This window comes from Phytophthora sojae (genome assembly GCF_000149755.1).
Source record: "Phytophthora sojae unplaced genomic scaffold PHYSOscaffold_11, whole genome shotgun sequence".
NCBI lineage: Eukaryota > Oomycota > Peronosporomycetes > Peronosporales > Peronosporaceae > Phytophthora > Phytophthora sojae.
Window position 1 is genome coordinate 210,199 of NW_009258125.1, and position 26,574 is coordinate 236,772.

The following is a 26,574-nucleotide window of genomic DNA, read 5'->3' on the forward strand; positions in this document are numbered from 1 at the left end:
AACAAGAGATCAACCTTAGAGAATGAGTACTGGAAGTCGATAAAAAAAGGAGTCGAACTAGCTTCAAAATAAGTTTAATAGAGCAATCCTCTGTAAGCTTTGACTCATCTATATCTATCAATTTTGTTTTTGAAAACGATTGCATAAATATATGACTTCATATAGATAAAAGAATGTGTTCCAACTGCGTAGAGAACCAACGTGAGCTTGTACAGCTCCGACGAAAGCTGTGGATCATTCAGGAGGTAAGTCGAATCAAAAATGAGTTGCTGAATCTTGATGCAAGCGCGAATTTTCGTAAGACAGTGGTCAATCATAAATACAGACACGAATTGGAGGAAATCTTTGGCGTTCCATTCCATTGTATTAAAGACCGATATTTAAATCTATTAAACGAACGAAATCGTATTTGTCATTCGTATCTACCTTTCCGCCATGACTCAGTTATGCCGAGCTATTGGTAATTCGAATACTCATTTTTTTATGCCTAACATCTATATAGGATCGATATGTTTCCAAATTTTACATCACTTGCTCAAAGAGAGCAGAAGCGACTAGAGTTGCTCGAAAGAGCTCAACGACGGGTTCGACAAGCCAATTCCAAGCGTCAGATGTACGAAGGCGCATCATGGGCTAGTGACATCATCAAGGGCATCACCACCGTTACTAAGAAAACAGCTGAATCCACACAGACTGATATTTCTGTCGGACCTGACGAAGAAACGCCTGATGAATTAAAAATTCCGCTCGCGGATATCTTAAAAAAAAGCTGAAAATTGAAAACTCCCAGAAAAACCCTGAGTCCTCAACATCAACTAAAACTGAAGCCATGCCAAATGTTCATCCGTTAATGGTAGATGCTGGTGTTAGCGCAGTACCTACAACAAGCGATGCAGAAGCTACTGTTAAGCCTCAAACAAGTGATGCTTCGACCACAGCAAAGCCTCAAACCAGTGATGGTTGGGTCCACGTGAGACCTGATATGAATGATGTTGGAATTGCTAATAGTGCAAGAATGACAGATACTGGTGTAAACACTGACATATTCAATGAGAAAAAGGCAGACACCTCTATTCGAGATATTGAGGAGCAAGTTCATGCGCGTGAATGGATTAAAAAGTTCTTTACGGACAATCCTAACTGGGTGGCGCTTGGTATTCACCCAGTGAAAAAGAAAACTGGTAGAGATGATCAAAACCTAGTAATTAGTGAAAAGGGTTCTCTCCGCTCAGTGCGTAGCGGTCGTAAATACAAGAGATATGACTTGATCGATTGGATTGCCACTGAAGGAAAGATTCGCGATATTTTCTACGATGGGGAAAGCAACTCGATCGATGAAGTTGATGCGATGCGTAGGGAAGACAAACCACCTCGATCAGATAGAAAGCGGAGAGGTGATGATGATATTGAGGACTTAGATACTCCACTTAAGGAGCCAAGACTAGATTTAAAGTACAAGGACAAATCTACTTCTACAAAGCTAGATGATGACGACGCCAAGTACAATCTTACATGGTTGATTATTCAAAATAGTGCTTTACTAGAAGCCAATCATCTTCATAAGCAAATCAATCCTATCCTCAAGGACGGGAAAATTTATAAAGAGGGGTATCTATGGCTTGACGCCAATTTCCGAATCTATGTATTTGGAACCGACACTAATAAGCATCGCCCTGCTGTACAGAAGGAAGTCAATTGGATAGCCACACTCGAGCGATTCGTAGCAATGGTTAAGGATAAGGGATTGGTGCTATCGCTAAACACTCAAATGGATAAGGAGAAACTTGCCAAAGCATACGATGCGTTTGATGGGGACTTTGAAGAACTTCCAGGACTTAAAACCGGAAAAGATGAAGATATGGATAAATTAATGTCTATCCCAGATCTCGAAGCTAAAACCATCCTCACCCAGTACTATAAGAAACTTGCTAATAATGGAGTATCGATTGCCACAAGGTTGTATCCGATTGTTGATTCCGATAAGGGTATTAAAACCCATCCTACTTACTATCTTGGCATGCCGACAGATACTAAACCACTGAACTTCAAGAATGCACAGCACAAACCAGTGAAGGGTGATGCTATGGCTTACCTAATGAAAACTATCAGATGGATGGATACATTTCAATCCTTACTAACCAAGCTTGAAGATTATGGTAAGTACGTTGATGAGAATGATGATAAGAATTTAGAGAAAATTCTTGATGATAACCTCAAACTACTCCGTGAAGCTATCTTCAGCAACGTTTCTGACATTAAAAGCCCACTAGGTTACGATGGCTATGAGGACGAGCAGCTACAAAAGCTACACGATGAGGCTGAAGAAGCCTATCGCGCATACGGAGAAGCCTACAGTCAGCTGGAAAAGAATCTACATGATTTAAAGAACTCAAATTCAGAAGCCGATAAGGACGCTGTAAGAGCTTCAAAAGCAGCTGTAAAAGCTACTAAGGCAGCGTATACGGTTAAGAAACGTGATTATATAACCAGAGCACAAGAACTCAATGAAATTAGGTACAATGATCATCCAATGCCCGATTCGGCTCGAGCAAGGGTGGACCGAGCTAATGTCCGTGCTCACTTTCGTCATTTAGCTCAAGGTAGCGGGCTTAAGGGGCGAGGATTGCGTGGTGCAGGAGTTGCTCCATTGGAAGGTGTGGTTCGCCGAGGTCGTACCTATAATCTCAACGAGATCCAGGGATTAGCTACACCTAGTGCCTATACCTATAAGCAGCTTGGGAGCAAATACATCAGAATTCCCGATCTTGATGCAAAAACACTGGTCATTGTACAGCCGAATCGCCGAAAATGTGGTCCAAAATGTCAAATCAGTGAGAGTCTCCAAGGAATGATCCGAACCTTAGTCTATAAGCAGCAAATTGATCAAGCCTCATACGATAAGCTATCGATCGATGATAAGAAGCTTTTCAAGAAAATCCTAGCAATCACTCACCTCCAGTACAACTTCCACGACAAGCTCGAGGATCCACTTTCGACGCTCCGCGCCGAGTATGACAAGCTGAAAGGTGAATTAGAGCTAGGAAACGATAATCCTAGCATCATCAAATAGCTGAAGTCTCTCACGGTGGATATGTACAGCAATCGTCTGATTGATGATGAGGAGTTCAAGGAAATTATCACTCGATTACTATAAACTATGAAATTTCCTACTACTCTAATTATCGCTTGGGCCATTTTTATTTTCGGACTAATATAGCTATGTTCTTTTTCAACCCCCGCATCATCGCCAGTTCAGGCGGCAGCTATGGAGACAACAGCGATCTCAACATTGCTGAGCTCAAGTCCATCATGAAGAATCTAATCATCCATGACCGACCTCAACAGACCCAAGCAGCAGCATGGGCTACTGACCTCGATAAGTCAATCAAGAAGGTGGAAGCAGCTACCCAAACGGAAGGTGGACGGGTATGGGCGTACCAGCCGAAAAAAAAGTCGAAGAGCGTGAAAACCTTTGCTCTATAGAGATACTTCTGTTTGTTTCTCACGGTAGACTCTAATTTTTTTATCACCGATATCGATAGCCATGATAGCATTCTTGCCGTTGTGGACATTGCGCATGGGGATATAAGCATTATCACCAGTAGATACTACTCCATCGCGCATCGTTATTGAGCCGATGACTTGACCAGTTTCAGGATTTGTCAAATCCTTTGTGATCTGCCTTTTACTTGGTACGCAACCCATGATATATATACTCTACCAAAGATATTTTTTCGAGAACCAATCGGCTGTGTATAGATTTGATTCGTCAAGGGGTCCATGCCTCTTGTAGTAGCTCTCTCGGCGAGCCTTATCGTTATGATCGTAGTCTTTGTAAGCTTTCAACGATGTGCGATCTCGATACTGTTGATAAGGCTCACCAGTCCGCTTAATAGCACCAAAAGATACAACCCTCCCATCAGTAAAAACAGCATCATATTTTTTGCCTTTTCGAGTTGATAGTCGGAACTTGAATGGAGCCATTCTATATAATTGAGTCCAATTTTTGCTTGAGTTCATTGATTTGTTGCTGCTGCTGTTGAATCGCTTTGCACAGAACCGATGGCAGGCTAGATAGATCTATACCCCATGGATTGATTGGAAATCCATCAGCATTGAGATCATCGTTTGCTCCGATATCAACAGATTCCGGTATAACCTCATACATTTCCTGCGCGATGAATCCAACATGTGAGGTTTGCTCCTGAATCATTTTAAATCGTTTTGGTCGCATTCTCATGACGCATCTATTCCATATTCTAAATCGATTATATCCTTCTTCAATCTCTGATCTGATGCGTTGGTATATGAACCACCTCTCACCGGAACATAGGCTGTCCAATTATAGTTTCCATCGCATTTGCCTAGACGGATCGCCCCGACCGTAGAGTCAGTTCCGATCGCTGGGTAGTCAGTCTGGCTCCAATTGAATCGATAACGAGCGAAACCATCTCCATTACCCTTGATATGCATGAAGTTGTTTGCCCATACCTCTCCTCCACTGTGGATGGTCGCTTCGGGGCTTGTGTTTCCAACTCCCAACCGTCCAGAGTTGTTGAGATATGCTTTGGTAGTATTACCAACCATGAACCTAAGAGGATCGCTTGTAGTGGTCCCTAAAGCTACTCCATTGCTACCTCCAGCAACATCATTGAAAATTTGAACTTCGAATTCGATAGGCGTTGCCTGATCATTAGCGATTCTCATTGCACGCTGCCACGATCCGCTTAGTAAATTCGCGGTTGATGTAATATCAATTTTCGCGGTCGATGACGATGATCCGAATCTAATATACCCCTGTTGAGTGATACGCATGCGTTCAGTCATAGCACTAAGAGCATTTGAACCACTTCTGGTACTAATTGCAAAATCGGCCATCGAATATTGAGCGGCAGTAGCTGTTCTGGTACAATATAGATTGACAGATGGTGTATACGTAGTCATATCACTAGTACCTTCAATCACGAACGATAATCCAGCCTGAGCCCCAACCGTGTTGGATTGATTTCGGATAATGAGGTTGAAATCAGACGCACGCGTTGTCGATGTAAATGAAGTACCAGCAGCAATTTGGCATTGAGTGGTCGTCGTTGAGATCAGATTGGTCGAAGTTAGTGATGTGATACCTGTTGTCAACGCGCTATTAGAGTCTAGAACGAGTGCCTTCAATGCTTCAGCCGTTCCTGCCCCAGTAGTCAAATCCAAATAATTCAACTCGCTTGTAGTTGCTGTACATCCGGAAAGCTTGTTCAGCTCCGCTCCAGTAGCATTCAGGGTTGTTCCTTTGATTTGAAGAGTGGTAGGATTGATGTTGAGGGTAGTTGCATTCATCGTTTGAGTGCCGCTTTTCGAAATCGTATCACATGTCAGCGTTGGTGATGATATTGAAGTTGAAGCTATAAAATTGCGCGATATTGTTAGATCTCGAATTCCAGAGTAATCCTTTGTACTTCTGAGTACGACAGCGGTACTGGGGGAAGCTCCTCCCTCGATAACGTTAAGAAAGTAAGCATGATTGAAGTTAACCCATGCACTAACGCCATCCCAGAACTTGAGATTCGGAATGAATAGACCTGTCCCACCCGTATTCAGGGTGAGATTGCTCAGCGTACCTACTGAGGTAATATTCGTCTGAGCCGCGGTTTGTAGCGTGCCTGTAAGACTCGAAGCTGATAATGAACTGATTCCTGAAACAATCTTCGATCCATCAAGTACCAATGCTTTGTTTAGATCCGCGGTACCAGGCGTAATTCCTAAAACGTAAGATGGAGCGCTTGTAATAGTTGATCCATTAACAGTCAGACTACTACAGCTGATTGCCCCGAGGCCGCTGATATCACCACCAGATCCAGGGACAAGTGCTACTCCTTGGGTTGCAATTCCTTGAGAGATACCGGTAATGTATGGCAAACGATAGTCATACTTGTTTAGATAAAGAGTCTGAGCATAGTCATACGTTAGAAAACCACTGGCATCCAACGATAGGTAGAATGCAGGGTTATAGATTGAAGATGTGAATGTTGGTTGAGGATAAGAAAAACCAGAACTCATTTTGTCTAAAGCTATATAGATTAGACGATAATCATGAGCGGTATTCCTGATTTTGGGGCTTCAATCCCAAAAAAGTTCAAAAGCGCATCGATGGGTGATATTCCAGCGCTTGACATCAAAGCGTTGTTTAGAATGGTGGTTCTGGGGTGGGAAGAACAATCTATGTATGTACATCCTCAAACATTCTCCTCACGTATTCGCTCATCTAACGATCATTGCCCGTAATCCTCATCAGGAGTTGTACGAATATCTTCGCGACAAGCTGGATGGCTTTATCACATTCGCCGACCCTGATTCGCCTCCAAGTGTTGATCAGGTTCGTCATACACCAATCAACTCCAATAAACCTGAGCTCGTCATCATAGATGACTACAGCAACGATAAGCTACTTCAGAAGAATTTGTTCTCTCATTACTATACAAGAGGTCGCCACTTCAAGCTCAGTACGATATTCCTAAGCCACAGCTACTTTGCCACGGATAAGATGATACGCTTGAATTCAGAGTATGTAGCTATCCTAAAGGCGAATTCGAAGCGTGATCTCCAGATGGTTGTGAAAGATTTCAATATCAAGGGAGTAGATGATCGTTCAATCGTCTATTACTACAACAAGGCTACGGAGCGAAAGGGGCAAATGCTCTTCATAGATTCCGTCAAGGGTCAGATCAGGTATAACTTTGATAGAGTGATTCGAATTGAGGACTAATTTTATAAAAAAATATGCTTCCATTCATATAAAACAATATGTCCAGCTTTATCAAACTCGATAGCACCAATCTGGTACAGGATGGAACCAACTCAACCTGGAAATACTCTTTTCCCGGATCGGCCGCTGACTTCCGCGATGTAGTATGTGCTATTCAATCGATTTCAATGTATAACTCCGAGTATAACATTGATTCGATGCAATTTCAGAACACAACCTTCAAAATCGAAGTACCTACCGCAGCAACTACATCGACAATCAATCTAAGCCTTCCTGATGGAATCTACTCCTACGACGATATCAATCGAAGCATTCAGACGGCTCTTGTCAATGCTGGGGCCTATCTCATCGATCCGTCTGGGAATAATACATTCTACCTCAAAATGAGTGCTAACAGCGTCTATTACGCTTGTCAGCTTGATTTCTCTCCTACACCTACAACGCTACCTACAGCTGGGGGTACATGGACAAGACCTACCACAGGTCTATATTCCTCGGGCGGTAGTGGATTGCCGACTACCACTCGTGTCCCTCGATTGATCATCGATAATGCTGAATTCGGAAAAGTAGTAGGATTGACGCTTGGGTCATATCCTGCTTCTCCAGCTACTGTTGCAAGTGCTCAGCTCTCTAATATCATTCCTCAGATCCATCCAACCAGTTCCTACATCGTCCGTTGCGATCTTATCAAAAACGAATACGTAGCCTCAGGCGATATTGTCAGCGCTTTTGATAGAGGCGATGCCGCTATTGGAAAGGTCATTTCATACAAACCGAGTCAGTATGCGTGGATGAACTGTCATAACGGATCTCGTGCCAGTATTACGCTAAGCATATACAATCAAAATGACAAGAAGGTCATTTTCCGTGATACTTCGGTATCTATTATGCTCTTGATCCGTCCAAAAAAATAAATCTTCGATAATTTTTTTACAATGTAAAAGAACCTCCAGACTTACCCTTCTTTCGCATAGCTCGTAGCTTTGCCATTCGCTCCTTCATCTCCGCCGAACCCTTCGCTGGGCGTTTCTTTGCTACTCCTACTCCATAACGACGACGAACCTCCTTTCGCATAGATCTGATTAGATCCTCATGTTCAGGCTTGGTAGCTTTTGATAGTAGGAACTTCTCTCCTGCATCGACCGCATCAGTGATGATTCCTCTACGTTTGGCATATCCAAGAGCATTCTTAGCAGCCTTCTTTACGTCAGCCATCGATACACGTCCTCCCTCCTTGTCGCTATCGGAGTCGTAAATACCGATTCCTGTTAGAGACTTAATTGCAGCTCGCGCGGGGATGGCAGCCGTTGGCTGACCGGCATACGTTGCTAACGCAGGAACGGCAGCATCAACGGCTTTGCTCAAGATTCCCGAATCTTTAGCGAATTTGAAAGCAGACTTGATCCCTCCCTACACCTTGGACCAAATAGAACCTCCTTGAGCCCTCTTGTATCCCTTCTTTACTTCGTGCTTGGTAATGTCAAGTCTGACACCGCGTCCAGCCTTACAAGCCTTAATAGCTTTCTCATAAGACGTCGGATGAAGGTGGATAACAGAGCCGCTACCCTTGAGTTCGTTTGATGTAAGACTAAGCTTACCGGTCTTGAAAGCTTTGCTAAGCTTTCGGGCAGGAATATCGCTTGAAATAGTTAGTTCGCGGTACATGTTTGCTAAATACGTTGAATTAAAGAATAGTTAAATTTAAATCTTTCATATTTTTGAATACATCTGGCTTACGATATTGTTTCGAATAGAGCCACAGCATGCACCATATCCCACAATAATCACCATACGTGCTTTGGATTGTATTTACCAACTCCATACTTTGTTGGGGCTGCCTCACCCATACTATCGAAATACTCCCCATCATGAACACATGTCCAATGTCCTACATCCATATTAGGTTGCCTCAACAAAATCAGATATGATCCTTTCTTTGGGAGCCGCTTTGTTATCTCACTTGACTCAAAAATATCATCAAGATGTATATTCATTTTTTTCGCAAGTTCAATGAGGTCATGATCAGATGTGATTGGTTTAATGAGCTCCATAATAATTAATTTTGAGAAAGGATATTACATCCCATATAGAATCTCAACGATGAGTGAAACTCAATTATCCGACCAATATTTGTACCAGAGCTCGCTCAAGAGCGACCCGGAGATCAAGGTATCATCAGGCAAGCGTGTACCGTTTGTTATCGATCTCAACCAGGGATCGTATCAAAATGGTGTCATCACTATTGACGCAACAGCTCAACTGAATGGATCAGAAGGGTTTGCGAGCCTCCGTGATGCCTACATTATGCTTCCATACAAAGTATCGATGAAGAATGGTGCTACTGGTCAGACTCTACCTGCTAACCGCTTCTGCGCTACTCTAAAGTGTGGCAACTGGAATGTCATCGATAGCCTGAGTCTTGAACTAAATGGTAAGACCATCGTATCGATGGCCGACTACAAGCTCTTTTGGAACAACGTTCGCGCTCAGACTGGATACAGTCCTCAGTATGTAGAGAAGCATGGAGCGGAATCGTTCTTGTTCCCCGATGCTGCTCAGTCCGTCTCGTACAGCTCTGGAACTAATTCCCTCAACGGCGATGGCTATTCAAACACTGCTGCCTTTTCTTCAACTTTCACCACTTCTACTCCTGCTGGAGGAGCAACAATTGCTAATGACGGTCTCGTAAAGCGTCTGTTGTCGAACCCTCCTACTGCTGGCGTTGATTTCTCTTCGACGTGGCCTTCGGTGGGTGGAGCTGCTGCTTCTACCACCATTGCTAACCAAACTGCTCGTGGTGCATTTGTAGCTGGTGCTGCCACTGCTAACGCAATCATGGGTACATGGAACTACATGCTAAAGATCAAGCTATCCGATCTCCATCCTATCTTCAAGGAACTTGATTTAATGGCTAATCCCCAGATTCGTCTCCGTTTCCGCGTCAATCAGGGAACTTCTACTATCGCTGTAGATTCTACAAAGGGTATGTCTCTAACTTCTACTACCCTTGCTTCGGGCAATGTATGTCCTGTAATGGTCGCTGCCTCTTCCAGTGGCAATCCCATGGCTGGAGTGCTTGCTGCTTCTGCCGGATTCAGTATCTCTTGGGGCGCTGTAGTCAATGCTCTTGAACCTACTATCGATGGAACGTATATGCCTTTCACTACGGCTCGCCTGTATGTACCGTTTGTACATCTTGAGAATCCTCAGGCTATCATTTCTAAGCCGGTTAAGAAGGTTCGCTACAACGATTGCTACGCTCAGTGGTTCTATCAGCGGACTGGTATTGGAAAGCAATCGACTCAGCATAACGCTTCCTTTGATCTACAGCTATCGGCAAGTGTTAAGAATGCGAAATACGTAGTTGTACTCCCTTTTGCTGAACAGACTGGTAATTTCGCTTCTGCTACTGTTCAGGAATTCCAATCTCCGTTCGATAGTTCTCCATGGACACTCCACCCAGGTAGTTCGATTCGCAACTTCAACGTGCGCATTGGTTCTACTCAGGTGTTCGACATTAGCCATGATTATGACTTCCATCACTTCCACAATGAGTTGGCTAAGATCTCTTCGATCAATGGTGATCTAACACCTGAATTAGTTAATGGTCTCCTTGACTATCAGACGTGGTCGCTAACTAACCGTGTCCTTATCGCTGACGTTAGTCGTCTGACTGAGCGTGATGTACCTCAAGCCATTCAGATTCAGGGTACCAACGCTGGATGTCAAGGCGTAAATCTGTTGGTCCTCGTGATCAGCGAACAGGAACTAACGTTCGATAGACTAACCGGCGAAATTTTAGAATTCTCAACCGCATAGGTTGTAGACCCCATTTTAGCTAACAAAAAAATATTTTTTTCTTAGTTAAGCTCCTTGAGTAGCTTAGGACACTTCTCAATCACTAATTCGCTCTTGCGTAGGTAATCGATATATCCGGGATCCATTCGGCTAATCTGCTTGAGAGTCTTACCCCGATACTTCCCCCATGTCATCATATATGAATTATCGTTGCTGAGAAACTTGGAGTGAAGGAAAATCTTGATATCCTCACTAATGTTAAGGCTTGGTTGGTTGTGCATCCATCGACAGTATCCAGGATCATTCTTGAATACATCCTCAATGGATTGACCTTTGTATTTTCCGAAAGTTAGTGATGTATGTATGGTATCTATATAGATAGCCTCTTATTTTTTTGAAAAAAATAAATTATTTCTGAAAATGACGTCGTAATGTGCCAGTAATTATTAGGAGTTTCGTCTTACCCTCGCATGTGCGATCCTGCACGTCTACAGGGTCGCGCGGCTGCCCGCTCGCTAACAGACGCCTCCTCAAGCTCTCAGGTGGTTGAGAGGTCGCGTCGTTGAAATCGCTGCTGTCCCGAAAGAAGGTTTCAGGAATGTTCTCGGTGGTTAATTACGGTAAGAAATTATGAAAATAAAAAACTGCCGGTGTAATGTGCTGCCACCTACTACTAAGTGCTGCTGCGGGAGGTGCAGGCGGCCGAGCCCGGACATCACGGACCCGACAACGCAGACAGTCACGTCGGCGGTCTTCGGGGTGTTCCAAGGGCTGGAGGTGGCTAGTTGTGCGCTGCCCCCAGCTCTGCTCAGCGACTGTAGCCAGGTCGTCGCCTTCCTCGTGTCGTTCTGCGCGACGTCGATCCTCGTGGTCGGCATCATGGCGGCGGCTTTCGGTGGGGCTACAGCTAGACTGAGCCGCGTGTCCGACTGCGCGCTCTACCGACTCGCGCTATACTCGTCATGCGCGTGCATCGGCATCGCCCTCGCCTGGGTCGCGCTCGTAGCGACCAGCAAGGTGAACGCCGTCGTCGGCTGAGGACGTCAGACACACCAAGTTGAAGTTGGGATCGGTGACGCTCCAAGTTAACCAATCAGCGAGCGTTTGACAGAAACCTATATTATCTAATATATGCCCGTTTTATCAGTTTGTATCTAACATCGTTATACACAGACTTCCAGCCATTTGAAACTGTTTACGTATTGTTTACGTGTCTTCAGGTCAAACATCGCTATAGACAGTTGATGCGCCTGTCCAGTGCCACGTCTGACAAGAGGCCGCGTGCGTGTCAAAGGATCGCCCACATTCCCCGATCGGACCCGTAGACCAGCAGCAGCTCTCATGGGCGCCGCAGACACCGTCGCCGCGCTGGAAGGCGCGTCACTGCCGGGCATCGTGGGCATAGGCCTGCTGCTGGGCCTCGTGCACGTGCTGACGGGCCCCGACCACCTGAGCGCGCTCATCGTGCTGAGCGCCGGGTCGTCGTGGCGCTCGTGCCAGCTGGGCATGCGCTGGGGCTGCGGCCACTCGACGGGGCTCGTGGTCGTGACCGCGTGCTTCCTGGCGCTCAACCGGCACCTGGACGTGGACACGTTCGGCAGCTACTGCGACTTCATGGTGGGCTTCCTCATGATGGGGCTCGGGCTCTGGAGCCTGCGCTACTACGTGCTGCTCGGGCGCCGGCTGCGGCTCAAGCACCAGCCCGCGGGCGAGAGGACGCCGCTGCAGCTCGAGGCGGAGCTGCAGGAGGACGTGGACAGCGACTCGGAGGTCCAGAAGATCCTGCACGCGCACCATCTGGACCACAAGGGTCCTTCTGAGACGTCCACCGAGGTCCAGGAGGACCAACCAGTGACCAAGACCTGTTGCTTCGGCCTCGTCACGGCGGACATCAAGAACCCGCACACGCAGAAGCTCACGGCCTTCGCCTACGGGACGGCCCACGGCCTGGCGGGCACCGGGGGCATCCTGGGCGTGCTGCCGGCCGTGATCCTCAACGACTGGGCCAAGTCCTCCGCCTACCTCGGCGCCTTCTGCGTGTCCTCCATCTTCACCATGGGCGGCTTCGCAGCGCTGTACGGAGAAGTCACGGGCCGCATGAGCCGCTTCTCGGACTCGTCGCTCGTGCGCGTGGGCATCTTCTCGTCCTGCGTGTCGCTCTGCGTGGGCATCATGTGGGTCATCCTCGTCTCGACCGGCACCTTGGACGAGGTGTTCGGGTAAAATGGAGCAGAGGCTTCCAAGCCTCTGATAAAGTACTGGACGATGACGTAAAGGCGTATCAATGGATGCAACTTGTGCTGTGCTCGCTTGGGTGGAGGTAGTGTGCGCAGGTACACGTCCACAGTTACCATGAAAACCCAAGGAAACCGTGGATGTTACCGTGTACCAGAATCTGGTAACACGTTTCCTGCTCATGAGACCCCCTTCGCCAGGAAGCCTGAAAGGACCCGATAAAATGTTACAGGTGAAGCTTTGGGATCTTGACTTCAACATTGCTTTTGAAGACGAGCTTTGACCATGCGTTGGCTATCGTGGGATAGATAGATAGCCTTATGCGGTAAATGATCTGTGCGGTAAAGCTCTTCATAGTTGAGCACTGTTGCAATATTGCCTCATTCCTCGATTTTCTCCAGAAGCCGCACCCAGTCGTTTACGTACACGCTAGCACTTCCTCTTCGTCAGTATCGCTGTTTCCCCGTCTCCAACATAACAACGATGCTTGGCAGACTCTCTCGGGTACTTCGACGTCGCCAACGGCAGGGACAAAGGGACCAGGAAAGGTCTAGTGCCGTTGGCAAGTCTGGTTGACGAGCGATCGTTGTAGACGAAGGAGACAGCAACAGCGACGAGGAAGTGGGGTAGACTGATGATGTAGGCGGGTGTAGCATTAGTGAAGCCGACGTGGAGAGCTATAGCGCGACATTCCAAGCCTATTAAATATAGGGGGTAGTAGGTAACTGTGACCATTGTGAACCAAGCAGTACCAATGTTACTGTTACTGTGTACCTCGCCGAGGAAACAGTGGATCTGCACACACTAGGTGGAGGAGGTCTATCCTATCGTACTGCTGAACTGCTAAATACTCGTGTTGATGGGGCTGCAATCAGTCGCCGAACACGCGATCCAGTACTCCAGTCGCCTGCAACACGACCCACGTGACCCCCACAGCTATTGAGAGGACGGACGAGCCGACCGCAACGTACAGAGCTGCTCTTGGGGATTGCGATCTCCCACTTCGTTGCGTCAACTCCCCGTAGAGCGCAGCGAACGACCCCATGGACAGGATGGAGCTGCCACAAAAGAATCCGAGATACAGCAACGCCCGGAAGACGTCCTTCTCCATGGCGAGAGTGGGCAGCACTGCCAATAAACAGCCCGGTCCAGCTGCCCCATGCACGATCCCCACGCCGATGCTGGCTGCCGACGTCGCTGTGAGCTGCATCTTAGCCTCCGGATCATTCGGCGACTGCAGTAAAACGTAGGAAGCGTCTTGACACTGCACTTCACTCCACAACGACTTCGGTGACGACGCCAGATGTCGAGGACTGCGCGGCACTTGCGTCTCCTTGTACTTTCTGAAGGCGCCGTACAGCGTCCACACTCCAAGCAACACGAGACAAACTCCCGTGAGGTACTTGCACGCCATATTGAAGCTGCTGCTCGGGGCCAACGCGTGGCCGATGACGAATACACACACCAGCGCGACGGCCAAAATGCCGAGCGAGTGGCCACACCCCCACTGCGCTCCCAGCAAGAACGCCTGCCGCCACGTTTTCCCGTTGGAGAGCGCTACCAGCGCCCCAATGTGATCGGGTCCTGGACGAAGAAGTGCAACAAGGTTAGCTGTCCTGGTCGAACATTCGAGGCTCTCAAGTGCATTCGCCTTACCGGTGAGCACGTGGACAACGCCGAGGGAGACGGCTATGAGCGCCACCTGCCACATCGAGCTATGTAGAACGCTCGACGCATCGTCGTCGGGCTCCATGTTCACGACGACAAATGGAAGATATCTCAATGACCTTTCATGGCCCACCTCAGATATTTTAGTTAAGACGGTATTCGACTCGCATTTCGACCAACACGCCACTCTACGAACAGCGATCGAGTTATTCTCCGAGTACTGCGTCCATCTGGCCTGATGCCTGCAGGCCGATCCAGGCGACGCCCACGATGAACGAGAAGAAGGCGGAGAAGATTCCGATCCGGAACTCCATCACCAGCGAGTTGCCGCCCAGGCGACCAGTGACTTCGCCGTAGAGCGCCGCAAACACGCCCATGATGAAGATCGACGCTACACAGAAGGAGCCGAGGTACGCGACGGACTTTACCCAGTCGTTCAGCACCACCGCAGGCAGCACGCCCAGAATTCCACCAGGTCCGGCGAAGCCGTGAATAATCCCCACGAGGAGAGCCATTATCTGCAGCGCACAAGACAAGAGCAATATGAGCTTAAGCTAACAATGGAGCCGAATCGGATACGTAGAGCCACAAGACCTACCTTTTGTGTCGCTGGATTCTCGAAGCTCACACTCCGACAGCAATTCCAGCTGTGCGGGTGCAGCTTTGAAGCCTTCTCTCGCGGGGATACCGCCGTTCCCGTGGCGTCCGCAGCACTCGAAGCCCCGTCCTCTTTGATCAGCAAGTGAAAAGACGAAGACGGCGACGCGACTTCCACATTCTGCTCCTGAGCCGACGAGCTCCTCGGGGACGTCATTGGTACCGCAGCGTCTGCGGCACTCGACACTATTCGCTGCGAGAGCGGCATGAGCTCCACCAAGTTAGTCGGCGTGGCGCCGGTGGAGCTCCGACTCGCGCGGTTGCTCTCAGCTCGCCCGCCTTCCGCGCTCACGAGCGACTGCACGCCCTCCTTCAGCTGCGTCTGGTACTTCTTCCGCACGTGAACCGCCGTCCAAATGCCCAGCGCGATCATGAAGAAGCCCACGACGTAGTTGAGGTAGCCGCCCACGGCGTCCAAGTCCACCGTCTGGCCCGCGGCGAAGAAGATGAGCGCCATGACCACGAGGCCGATCGAGTGGCCGCAGCCCCAGCGAATGCCCAGCGCAAACGCCCGCCACGAAGAGCCCGTCGTCATTGCAGCTAGCGCACTCAAGTGATCGGGACCTGCGCCAAGTGATACCATATGCACCAGATTTTAATCTCCCAGGCTAATAAGATGAAAATTGGTCAGGACCACATAACTAACTCACCTGTGAGCACGTGCACGACGCCGAGCAGCAGCCCCGTGGAGATGATCTTGCCCAGCGACGCGCCCGAGAGGCTGCTGTGCTCCTCGCTCAGCCACCGACCCGCAGTCTCCATTGCTACTCGCGGAGGGATATCTACAACTGCCGTTCCCCTCTTCTCGTCCAATGAGACGTTGGATACTGCTGCTACACCGTGTAGCAGCAGTATCCAACGTCTGTAGCCTACACGGCGTTCGTGGGACGACGTCAGTTGAAGGGCTTGAACGGCTTGAGCTGGGACCGACCGACGTCAGCTCGCGGTCATGATTGCGATCGCCCAGCCAATCAAACGGCGGCAGCGCATCAGTAGCCGGTCCAAAAGCGAGCTGACTCTCGAGCCGTTGGTTTCACGTTGAAGTGGAGTGAGTCAAGTGAGACTGTGGAGGACGAATGCAATGCAAGGCAATGCCGGACTCTCTCTCTCTATTGACAGCGCTCATTTACTCGCCAAAGATGCCGCTCATGAGGCCTGTGGCCTGGAAAACGATCCAGGCGATGCCCACGGCGAAGGAGAAGGAGGCTGAAACGAGGCCGACGCGCAGGTCCATCGCGAGTGAACTGCCCCCGAGTCGACCGGTCACTTCCCCGTACAGTGCAGCGAAGCCTCCCATTGTGACGATAGACGCGATGCAGAAGGACCCGAGGTAGGCGGTCGATTTGAGCCAGTTGTTGAGTACCACGGCGGGCAGCACGCCCAGGATGCCGCCCGGACCAGCGATTCCGTGGATGACACCGACCGCCAGAGCCGTGATCTGTTGAAAACCACGACAACTTCATCAGCACAGGACACGGGAATGTGGAAGCTGCTACTGTAGACGCACCTTTTGGACCCACGGGTTCTCGAAGCTCAGGTTGCTGCAGCACTTGGTTCGTGTCTTGTCAGGCTTGCCCGGCTCCAAGTCCACGGACTCAACCACCGACAGTCGGTTCACATGGTGCGTGTGGTCGTGGTTGCCGTTGCTTTGGATGAAGAGGTGGAAGGACGAGGCGGGCGAGCGAGTCACCTCATGAGCCACCTCTGCGGGGGAAATGGGGCCAAGTGGCCGAGTGATCCGCTAGTTGCGGTTAATTCGCCCACGGGGGACCGATAGTCGGGCGATTTCATCACGCTGGGCGAGGTGGGCAACTCGTCCAGCTCCTTCACCTTCTGGAGATATTTTTTGCGGACGTTCACTGGTGTCCAAGTCCCCAGCACGATCATGAAGGCGCCCACGACGTAGTTGAGGTAGGCGCCGACAGCGTTGAGGTCGACGGTTTGTCCCGCCGCGAAGAAGGTCGCCGTCATGATGAGCAGCCCAAGGGAGTGGCCACAGCCCCACCGGACTCCGAGCGAGAAGGCGAACCTGTCGTCATGGCTGCAATGGCGCTGAGGTGGTCAGGTCCTACGTATATACGCACGCCGACGACTTCAAAGTCAGACTCCGCGACCTCAAGCAGTGGAGAACAAGAGCGACGATAGCCACCTGTGAGCACATGCACCATGCCCTGAACGACCGCGGTGGAGATGATTTTGCCTAAAGACGCGCCTGAGAGATCGCTGTGCTCTTCAAGTACTCGGGTTACAGTCGAAGCAACTTGAAGCATAATTATGCCTGAGGAGTTTGGACACTTGGAGCAGGGAAAATGAGAATGGCGGAAGGCAAGCCACCGGCGCAATGCACGCTCGCAGACTCTACTGCTTTCAGTTTCACTATCGCTGTCGTCTCGGTACGCATATCCACGCGCGTCAGGCAGAGCTCAGGTCGTGGCGACAGACGTGTGGCCAGCAAGCAGTAAATGCTGATCTCTCCGTTTTAGGTTTCGTCGAGATGGTTGGACGGAATAAGAGATCGGTTGAGGCGGGGGGTACTCGACTTCAAGTTGCTGCGCGATTGAGAAACCCCTGCGTATTGTTGCGAGGCAGCGACGAGCGTCCAGCTCCACTGCAAAGACAAGCATCGTGACGATTCACGATTCAAAATGGAAACCCCTCTCGACAAATAGTAGTCCAGGAGTTCGCTGTACAGTACCTCTCTTCTTCTGCCGACGAAACTCTTTGGAGATGTGGTGTAAGCAATTCACTGCTTTGGCAAGCGTAGGTGAATCTGACTTAGGTAAAGTTACGTCTACTAATCCAAGCCGGCGATTCCGGTGTCTGATAGGTGTCGGACACCAAATCAAGACTCCACACTCATCGTAGGCACTAAAGCCCGCACCTTGAAACGAACTCGAAACGTAGCTCTGGAGGGCAACATCTCCCAGGGTTGACGCCATAAGCTCGTCAAATTGGTTTAAGAAGCCCCAACGGGACATCGAGTAAGAGATTCGAGAAGTTCCTATTTACTCCAACACAACAGAACAGCATGTACAAGCTACGTCTACGCCGCCGGTGGTGCCAGACTGCGCAGAAGCGCGATAGTCTCGTTGATATCCGGGCGCTGGTTCATATCGACAGCGATAAGGCGGCTGATGACGCCCCACTCCTCGTCCGACATTTTTGCCGCTGGACGCTCGTATGGCTCCCCTGAGATGATCATCCCCGTGACATCCTTATCGTCGATCTCGGCTGTAAAGGGAATATCCTGAGTCATCGCCTCGATGACGCACATTCCAAGGGAATAAATGTCCGACTTGTAGTGCGGGTCATCATTGGTAGCTTCCACCATTCTCTCTCGAGGCTTCCAGCGGATGGAGCTGCTCATCGCGTCTTCCGTCTTCTTGCTGTAGCTCGCGGAAATGGTACGGATACGAGAGCAGTCAAAGTCCGAGATCTTGGGCGTGTTCTTCTCGCCCATGAGGATGTTGCTGCCCCGTAATCCGTCGTGCACGATGCGGTGGTCGTGGAGGACCTTGAGGCCTTCTGCCACCTGCAGGAAGAGGCTCCACAGCAGTCCTCGGTTCTCCTCGTCGCCCATGAACTGGACAATGTCACCTGCGGGGGCTTCTTCACACACAAAGAAGGGCTTCGCAGCCAGGTGGGAACCGCCAAAGAGGCGAATGATGTTGCGGTGCTTTGGCAGTTCGTACCAGAACTGGAGCTGCCTCAGAAATGAAGCCTCGGATTCCGAGCCTTTGTCGTAGAGCGACTTCACCACGACGTTCTGGGTCGTCCCGTCACGGCGGCGCCAGGTGCCGTGGTTCACTGTGCCGTACGTTCCAGCGCCAATTGGCGCAGCATCCGCGAGGTCCACGTCTCGCTGGGGAATGTACCAGCGGAAGATAGACAAGATGCTGTTCGAATTGGGTCCACTTGCAGCAAGAGTATCGGCCGTGATGACGCGGGTCTCGAGGCGGAGGTGGGCGCGCAGGCGCTCCAGTGTCGCGCGCTTTAGCTCCGTGAGTGGTCCGGACGCCGTGTCTTCGAGGGACGCGTACATGTCCACCATGACTTTGGTCACCTTCTTCTCGCCCTTCATCTCTCCGATGAGCATGGAGGGGCTGGCCGTTCGAACCAGCTTCTCCAATAGAGCGGCCTGGGCCCGGCAGTCGCTGGCCCAAGCTCCCTGCCATTGGCCTGTAGCGGACGAGTCCATCACGCCTACGCCCACGCAGATCTTGTCCATCTTGGAGTTGAACTCCTGGAACGTGTACGCAATCGTTTCTCCCCCTGCGAGGCGCTCGAGCAGAGGCGTCTGACGCAGCACCCTGATGAAGCGCTTGAGGACGTTGCAGTACTCGGCCTTCCACTGCTCGTCGTGAGCTGCGACGGCGTCGTGGACCGCTTTAATGCGGTCGTGGAGGCGCCGGCTCATCCCCTCGCACTCGGGCATGCGTCGCAGCCGCTGCGGGAGCTCCTTGAACACGATGCGATAGCTGGACGCCCCTTTCAGAGACGTCACGGGAAAACTCACAGGCCCAGCGGGCGTCATGGTCGCGTCTGCCATCGGAGGCTGGAACATGTTTGCGGGTGGGCGGGTCGAGGCGGTCTTGGCACCTGGGCTGGTCTTGACGCTTGAGGGGCGGAAGCGGAAGTGAGGAGACCTTGATGACCGCTCGACTCGACATCGACATCGAGATCTTTTGCCCGCGTACTTAGTGGAGTGGACCATGAGTTAAGCACAGAGACAACCCTGGACCTTTCTGCTGGAAATCGCCCGCACACAAATCACCTCCACTTGGGTGCGAGCAGGGAAGACCTCTACAGTAGCCATCTAATCGCAGCAGCAACAAGCTCATTGCCATCCAGGGCCTCTATGTGTTTCAATTTGAAACTTTCAAAGCCCACTTCGAGCAGACTGTATCCAAGTTGAAGCTATCAGCCAATCACAATGGAGCTGCTGTCTCCAAGTCTAGACACAACGACAATGCAGCTTGTCCTAGGCCAACCCATCGCCCGATCACGTATAGTGAACATCAATTAACCCTTTAGAGTACCATTGCAGAGGACAACTAACCGCGGACATTGCGCGAGAAGAAGCAGCGACTCGCCGAATTTTTCAAGCGAAGCAGTCAAGCTCACTCACGCCCGCCGGTGGCGCCAGACTGCGCAGAAGCGCAATGGTCTCGTTGATGTCGGGACGCTCGTTCGTCTCACAGCAATAAGGCGGCTGATGACGCCCCACTCCTCGTCCGACATTTCTGTGGTTGGGCGCTCACATGGCTCCCCTGCGATGATCATATCCGTGATTTTGGTTTCGTCGGTGTGGGTTCCAAATGGGAGACCCTGCGCCATGGCCTCGGTGACGCACATACCAAGAGAGTAAATGTCCGACTTGTATCTCGGGCCCTCCTCCGTAGCGCGCTTTCCCCCATCTCTCGCTGACACCGAGTGGATACGGGAGCAGTCAAAGTCAGAAATCTTGGGCGTGTAGTTCTTACCGATCAGAATGTCGCTGCCCTTTAAGCCACCGTGGACGATGCGCCGGTCATGGAGGGCCTTCAGGCCTTCTGCCACTTGGAGAAACAGGCCCCAAACCATCCCGCGGTTCTCCTCTTCGCTCAGGAACTGGACAATCGTCCCGTAAGGAGCGTTCTCACACACGAAGAAGGGCTGCTTTGCAAGGTGTGAACCTCCGAAAAGGCGGATGATGTTGCGGTGCTTTGGCAATCTCTGCCAGAGCCGCAGTTGGTTGAAAAATGACGCCCCCGACTCGGAGCTTCTGTCAACGAGCGACTTCACGATGACCTCATGGGTGATGCCGTTGCGGTCGCGCCACGTGCCTTGGCTCACTGTGCCGTACGTTCCACTGCCAACAAGCGGAATACCACCAGTGAGCTGCACGTCTTGTTCGTGGATGTACCAAGGAAACATGTTCAAGATGCACTTAGCGCTCATGCCCCCCCAACGTTTCGGAAGTGATGACGCGGGTGTTGAGGCTGAGTACTTCACGTAGGCGCTCCAGCGTCGCTCTCTTGAGACCCGCCAGTGGCGTGTCTTCATTCTGCGACAGCTTTATCTCCAGCACCGCTTGCTTGAGCTTCGTTTCGCCATTCACCTGGCCGATAAGCGCGGCAGGACTAGCTGTACGAAGTCGCCGCTCCAGTTCTTGGGCCTGGACTTGACGGACACGCTCCCAATCTCCTTGCCACTGAGCTGGGGTCAGTCCAACCCCCACGCAGATCTCGTCAAGCTTCTCGTTCAGCACGCGAAACCAGCAAGAGGTCGTATCCCCCCCCCGCGAGGCGCTCGAGAGGGGGCGTTTTAGACAGCAACTTGATGGTGCGCTTGAGAACAGAGCAGTACTTGACCCGCCACTGGTCGTCCTCGTGCGCTGCAACGACGTCATGGGTAACGTGAAGCCGCTTGTGGAGGCTTCGGACGAAGGCATCACACTCAGGCATGCGCACGATCCGCTTGGGGATTTCCTTGTGTACGATCGAACGGCTTGACGGTGACCCTAGAAGACCCGGCACGGGGAATTCAACGGGTGTCATTGGGACCCTTTCCATAGCTGCTGGGGTGGGGCTGCCGACAGTCGGGTGCTGGTTGTTCTCGACTCTTGAGAAGCGAAAACGAAAGTGGGGGCAGATCTTTTGATCAGAGTGAGCAGTCAAACATGAGTCAAGTGCACGAAGACAATCTAGCCTATATTGCAGCGAGGTCCTAGATTCTAGGACCTCGCTGCTGGCGACCTGCTGGAGATCGTCTGCACACAAATCACCGTCGGTGGCTAGCTGTCCACTTGGGTACGAACAGGGAAGGCTCTGGCCATTCCAGCGGGCAGTGCAGCTATCATTACACTGCTGCTCAGCTTTCGAGCGCATTGCATTGCACACTTCGAGCAGACTTGGATTCGGTATCCAAGCTGAAGTTACCAGCCAAGCTGCTGCCCCACCTTCTGTTCATAGTCTCCACTAACTGCAAGCCCAGCCACAACGGCTAGACAGGCATATCCTAGGCTAACCGACTACCCGATCACGTCCAGTGTGCATGTATTGACCGATAAGAGTACCATTGTAGGTAGCACCTAATGGCGGGCATTGAGAAGCAGCGATTCGCCGAACAAGTGGCATGTTTGAAGCAGCTTTATCTAAGCTCACGCCGCCGGTGGCGCCAGACTGCGCAAGAGTGAGATAGTCTCGTTCATATCCGGGCGCTCGTTCATGTCGACAGCAATAAGGCGACTGATGACGCCCCACTCCTCGTCCGTCATGTTTGTGTCGGGGCGTTTGTATGGTTTCCCTGCAATGATCATCTCTGCGACATCGTCATCGTCGACGTCAGTCCCAAAGGGGATGTCCTGAGTCATGGCCTCGATGATGCACATTCCAAGGGAGTAGATATCCGACTTGTAGCGGTCATTGGTAGTTTCCACCATTCTTTCTCGAGGCTTCCAACGAAACAAGCTGTTCATACTGAAGCTTGCACTCAAACTCAGCGATGTCGTACGGATACTCACGTAGCCGAAGTCCGAAATCTTAGGCGTGTGGTTCTCTCCTATCAGGATGTTGCTGCCTCGTAAACCGTCATGCACGATATGGTGATCATGGAGTACCTTCAGCCCCTCCGCCACTTCGAAAAACATGCTCCACAGCTGCCCTCGGTTTTCCTCTTTACCCAAGAACTGGACAATGTCACCACCCGGGGCATCCTCGCACACGAAGAAGGGCTTCGCGGCGAGGTGGGAACTTCCAAAGAGACGAATGATGTTGCGGTGCTTGGGCAGTTCGTACCAGAGCTGCAAGTGCCTCAGAAATGACCACCCCGAGAACGAAGTCACGTCATAGAGCGACGTCACCACGACGTTCTGGATCACTCCGTCGCGGCGGCGCCATGTGCCACGTTAAACTGTGCCGTACGTTCCATCCCCAATAAGCGCAGCGTACGCGAACTTTACGTCTCTCTGTGGAATGTACCAACGAAAGATGGACAAGCTTCTGTTCGAATTGGCTCCACACTCACCTGCACCCAGCATTTCGGCCGTGATGTCAAGGGTCTCGAGGCCAAGGAGAGCACACAAGCGACCAAGTGTCTCCCGCTTAAGCTGTGTGAGTGGCCCCAACACCTCCTCTTCGAGCGACAAGTACATGTCCATCATCGCTAGCCGCGCCTGCTTCTCGTCACCCACCGCTCGAATGAGCATGGAGGGTCCCGCAGCTCGAACGAGCTTCTTCAATTGCGCGGCTTGGGCCTGGCAGTCGCTGACCCAATCTTCCTTCCACTGGTCTGCAGCGGACGAGGCAATCACGCCCACGCCCACGCAGATCTCGTCCATCTTGGAGTTGAGCTCTTGAAACGTGTACGCGATCGTTTCTCCCCCCGCGAGGCGCTCGAGCAGAGGCGTCCGACGCAGCAGCTTGCAGAAGTGCCCGAGGACGTCGCAATACTTGGCCTTCCACTGCTCGTTGTGAGCCGCGACAGCGTCGTGGGCCGCTTCGACGCGTGCGTGAAGATGTCGGCTCATACCGTCGCACTCGGGCATGTGTCGAAGCCGCTGCGGGAGCTCCTTGAACACGATGCGACGGCTAGATATCCCTCTCCGTGCCGCCACGGGGAAACTCACCGGCTCAGCGGGCGACACGGGGGCATCCTCCATTGTTGCTGGAGCAGAGCAATTGGCGGCAGTGAGGCCTCGACGCTTGAGGGGCGAAATCTTGAGTGAGAGGGGTCGGCGACACTACTGCACGGGGCCTCTGTACGTCCGCCCTTAAATCACCAGCTGCTGTCCACTTGGCTCTGACCAGATACGCCTTGGTTGAAGCTGTCAGCCAATCACAATCGAGCATCGTCCCCACCTCACGTTCATAGTCTCCACTAGCGATCGATGCCCAGCACCCGCAACACAGACACATGAGCTCCTAGCATCTAACGTTAGCCATGCCCAAAACCACATGCAGCTCCCCGACGCCAACACCAGCAAGAGCACCTTGCTGGAATGGCAGGACCTGCCGCCGCACCTTCTCCGCAAAGTGTACCCATCGCCCGCGGCCAAAAACAACAAAAATCAGCACTGGCGATCTTTCTCCACTCTTGGACCTCTCGTTCCCTGGTCATTCTCGCATTCCCCCCGCCCCCGTGCTGCCATGTCGACCGAGGGCTTCCCCATCGCCGGGCTCAAGGGCTCCCCCTCCAGCGTCAAGACGCTCACGGACCTGTCCAGTCGCTGCCGCCGCATGCCCGAGAACGAGAAGCTCTGTCGCCAGGTGCTCGACCGTCTCCAGTTCCTGCACGCGTCCGTGTCGCCCCTCCCCGCCGAGGACCCCCTCAAGGCCAAGTACACGGACGTCGTGGTGCGCTTCACCAAGCTCATGCGCCGCAAGCCGCTGCTGCTGCGTCTGGCCAGCAGCGAGACGCTCGTCACGACCATCCGCGAGCTGCAGCTCAAGCTCAGCGACGTGGCCCAAGGCCTCCACCTGGCCGACAAGCCCGAGGCCACGCGCTGGGAGCAGCAGTGGGACGCCGACCGCAACGAGCAGTTCGGCAAGCTCAACGAGCTCGTGACGGGCGCGTCCGAGCGCATGCTCGTGAACGAGTTCCGCGGCGACAAGAAGGTGCAGGAGGCGCTCATGAACCTCAACAGCGGCATCAAGTGGAAGGGCCAGACGCCCGAGATGCTCAAGCTCAAGGAGGACACCTTTGCGAGGGTCTCGGGCTACTTGAACCAGACGGGCATGCGCATGTTCGACTGGTTCATCCCCATCGACGACGTCGAGTACGAGGACGAGGCCATCGGCAACCGCGGCACCTTCGGAGACGTGTGCAGGGGCTCGTGGATCCACGACGGAGAGCGCACCGAGGTCGTGGTCAAGCGGCTGTTTCCCGAGACGTCGAGCGAGTCGGACGACGCCTTCCTGCGGCAGCTCGAGCTCTGGGGCGGCCTCCCGCCCAACAAGCACATCCTCAAGCTCCACGGCGGCTCCCACGTCAGCAAGCCGCAGTTCTACATCTGCGAGAACGCGCACTACGGCAACCTGGCCGAGTTCCTCGAGGACGACAAGCACAGCGGCCTCTTCTGGCGCATGTTCCTGCAGGTGGCCGAGGGCGTCAAGTTCCTGCACAGCCAGAACACGGTGCACGGCGGACTCAAGTGCAATAACATCCTCGTGGGCGAAGGCTTCACCCCCAAGCTCGCGGACTTTGGCTTCAGCACGGTGCGCACGCTGTCGGCGGGGCTGAGTCAGAACGCGGGCCAGGCCAACGCCAAGTCGGTGCGCTGGAAGCCCAAGGAGGTGCTGGAGGAGGCGGGCACGGAGGCGGCCCGCTACGAGTCGGACGTCTATTCGTTGGCCATGTGCATGATCGAGGCCAAGACCCACGAGGTCCCCTTTGGCATGGACGACGACACGGAGGCCATGGACAAGATCATGAGCGGCGAGAGGCACGAGCGTCCTGAGGAACTGACGGACGCCGAGTGGGACTTCATCTGCCGCCTGAGCCACCCGGACTTCAAGAAGCGTCCGACGATCGACCAGGTGATTGCCGAGATCAGCGCGTTCGCTGACGCCGAGGAGAAGCAGCAGCCCATGGCAAGTATGGCGTAACATAGAGTGGCGTGGATGAGGTGGTGCTTGGTACCAAAGGTAGCGTTTTGTGAATGGAAGTTGGAATGGTATTTTTCGTCCAGAAGCTACATGCATGTAATAACTATCCATAGGAAGAGTCGGCGTTGGCTGAGCGTGTACTCTTTACAGCAATTTTACTTCTGCAGCACAGCATGGTCCTTGCAAACTTCAGACACTGCTTGAACCCATTCACGCCGGCCCAACTCAACTGATTCGCTAAAACGATGGCTACACCCTTAGGCAGGTCTCATTTGTGTCCAGTTTCGGCGTCTTGCAGGCTTACTCAAGAATCTTGTACGTACCCAAAGCAGGGCGATCGATGGAGGGGGACTTGGAGGTCGCCCCAGGGGGTCTTCCTTGCAAGAAGCTGCTTGATGCCATCCACAAGAGGTGGTGCGAGTGGCTCCCAGAGCTTGAGTCGCTTTGTGCGCACGCAATCGACCGCCTCGAGTTCCTCCGCAAGGAGGTGGCGAGTCGAGAGCCACATGACCCACTGCGGGCGCAGTATGTAAAAGCCCTGACGTTCCTCGCGAAGATCACGCAGAGGAGGCCTTTATTGGGGCGCCTGGCCAAGTGTGATACCATCGCCCAGTTCATCCGCCACCTGCAGCAAGACATCGACCTTGTTGCGGAGGGATTGGGCCTGGGTGACTGTGAAGAGGTGACGAAGTGGAGAGTGGAGTGGGAGGGCGATCGGGCCAAGCAGCTCCGTCTTCTAGCTGAATTAGTCGCCAGCTCGACCGATCGAGAGCTGGTGTCTGGTGATGGTCAGGGTGCAAGGAAACTGGAGGAAATTCTGGCAGACTATGAGGACGACCTGAAGGGAGACGACTTACCCCAGGACCAACTTGA

The 26,574-nt window shown here is 52.0% G+C and overlaps 14 protein-coding genes across 14 annotated transcripts; 5 read left to right on the plus strand and 9 right to left on the minus strand.

Annotated features, from left to right (window-relative positions):
• Positions 1-5,814: 5,814 nt before the first annotated feature.
• PHYSODRAFT_422526 (hypothetical protein) lies at positions 5,815-6,051 on the minus strand (the record flags this gene model as incomplete). Its single annotated transcript, XM_009537733.1, has 1 exon — positions 5,815-6,051. A coding segment is annotated over one exon (237 nt), but the record flags the coding sequence as incomplete, so codon positions are not given.
• A 744-nt stretch (positions 6,052-6,795) lies between these two features.
• Positions 6,796-7,671, plus strand: PHYSODRAFT_526504 (hypothetical protein; the record flags this gene model as incomplete). The annotated part of the gene is made up of 1 exon (XM_009537734.1): positions 6,796-7,671. The coding sequence occupies one exon, from the start codon at positions 6,796-6,798 to the stop codon at positions 7,669-7,671; it is 876 nt and encodes a 291-aa protein (XP_009536029.1).
• Positions 7,672-8,541: 870 nt separating this feature from the next.
• PHYSODRAFT_526657 (hypothetical protein) lies at positions 8,542-8,820 on the minus strand (the record flags this gene model as incomplete). Its single annotated transcript, XM_009537735.1, has 1 exon — positions 8,542-8,820. A coding segment is annotated over one exon (279 nt), but the record flags the coding sequence as incomplete, so codon positions are not given.
• A 37-nt stretch (positions 8,821-8,857) lies between these two features.
• PHYSODRAFT_526202 (hypothetical protein) lies at positions 8,858-10,576 on the plus strand (the record flags this gene model as incomplete). The annotated part of the gene is made up of 2 exons (XM_009537736.1): positions 8,858-9,946; positions 9,995-10,576. The coding sequence occupies 2 exons, from the start codon at positions 8,858-8,860 to the stop codon at positions 10,574-10,576; spliced, it is 1,671 nt and encodes a 556-aa protein (XP_009536031.1).
• A 41-nt stretch (positions 10,577-10,617) lies between these two features.
• Positions 10,618-10,908, minus strand: PHYSODRAFT_527854 (hypothetical protein; the record flags this gene model as incomplete). The annotated part of the gene is made up of 1 exon (XM_009537737.1): positions 10,618-10,908. A coding segment is annotated over one exon (291 nt), but the record flags the coding sequence as incomplete, so codon positions are not given.
• Positions 10,909-10,975: 67 nt separating this feature from the next.
• PHYSODRAFT_252716 (hypothetical protein) lies at positions 10,976-11,593 on the plus strand (the record flags this gene model as incomplete). Its single annotated transcript, XM_009537738.1, has 2 exons — positions 10,976-10,983; positions 11,254-11,593. The coding sequence occupies 2 exons, from the start codon at positions 10,976-10,978 to the stop codon at positions 11,591-11,593; spliced, it is 348 nt and encodes a 115-aa protein (XP_009536033.1).
• Positions 11,594-11,896: 303 nt separating this feature from the next.
• Positions 11,897-12,778, plus strand: PHYSODRAFT_565041 (hypothetical protein; the record flags this gene model as incomplete). Its single annotated transcript, XM_009537739.1, has 1 exon — positions 11,897-12,778. One exon carries the CDS (start codon positions 11,897-11,899, stop codon positions 12,776-12,778), a length of 882 nt encoding a protein of 293 aa, XP_009536034.1.
• An 883-nt stretch (positions 12,779-13,661) lies between these two features.
• On the minus strand, positions 13,662-14,000 carry PHYSODRAFT_318982 (hypothetical protein; the record flags this gene model as incomplete). Its single annotated transcript, XM_009537740.1, has 1 exon — positions 13,662-14,000. One exon carries the CDS (start codon positions 13,998-14,000, stop codon positions 13,662-13,664), a length of 339 nt encoding a protein of 112 aa, XP_009536035.1.
• Positions 14,001-14,664: 664 nt separating this feature from the next.
• On the minus strand, positions 14,665-15,877 carry PHYSODRAFT_527679 (hypothetical protein; the record flags this gene model as incomplete). Its single annotated transcript, XM_009537741.1, has 4 exons — positions 14,665-14,976; positions 15,057-15,226; positions 15,296-15,679; positions 15,766-15,877. 4 exons carry the CDS (start codon positions 15,875-15,877, stop codon positions 14,665-14,667), a joined length of 978 nt encoding a protein of 325 aa, XP_009536036.1.
• Positions 15,878-16,241: 364 nt separating this feature from the next.
• PHYSODRAFT_339764 (hypothetical protein) lies at positions 16,242-17,086 on the minus strand (the record flags this gene model as incomplete). Its single annotated transcript, XM_009537742.1, has 3 exons — positions 16,242-16,553; positions 16,623-16,805; positions 16,880-17,086. 3 exons carry the CDS (start codon positions 17,084-17,086, stop codon positions 16,242-16,244), a joined length of 702 nt encoding a protein of 233 aa, XP_009536037.1.
• A 1,072-nt stretch (positions 17,087-18,158) lies between these two features.
• Positions 18,159-19,649, minus strand: PHYSODRAFT_339765 (hypothetical protein; the record flags this gene model as incomplete). Its single annotated transcript, XM_009537743.1, has 1 exon — positions 18,159-19,649. One exon carries the CDS (start codon positions 19,647-19,649, stop codon positions 18,159-18,161), a length of 1,491 nt encoding a protein of 496 aa, XP_009536038.1.
• A 590-nt stretch (positions 19,650-20,239) lies between these two features.
• Positions 20,240-21,031, minus strand: PHYSODRAFT_252819 (hypothetical protein; the record flags this gene model as incomplete). Its single annotated transcript, XM_009537744.1, has 1 exon — positions 20,240-21,031. The coding sequence occupies one exon, from the start codon at positions 21,029-21,031 to the stop codon at positions 20,240-20,242; it is 792 nt and encodes a 263-aa protein (XP_009536039.1).
• Positions 21,032-22,256: 1,225 nt separating this feature from the next.
• PHYSODRAFT_252774 (hypothetical protein) lies at positions 22,257-23,756 on the minus strand (the record flags this gene model as incomplete). The annotated part of the gene is made up of 2 exons (XM_009537745.1): positions 22,257-22,975; positions 23,123-23,756. 2 exons carry the CDS (start codon positions 23,754-23,756, stop codon positions 22,257-22,259), a joined length of 1,353 nt encoding a protein of 450 aa, XP_009536040.1.
• A 487-nt stretch (positions 23,757-24,243) lies between these two features.
• Positions 24,244-25,701, plus strand: PHYSODRAFT_252737 (hypothetical protein; the record flags this gene model as incomplete). The annotated part of the gene is made up of 1 exon (XM_009537746.1): positions 24,244-25,701. One exon carries the CDS (start codon positions 24,244-24,246, stop codon positions 25,699-25,701), a length of 1,458 nt encoding a protein of 485 aa, XP_009536041.1.
• Positions 25,702-26,574: the final 873 nt, after the last annotated feature.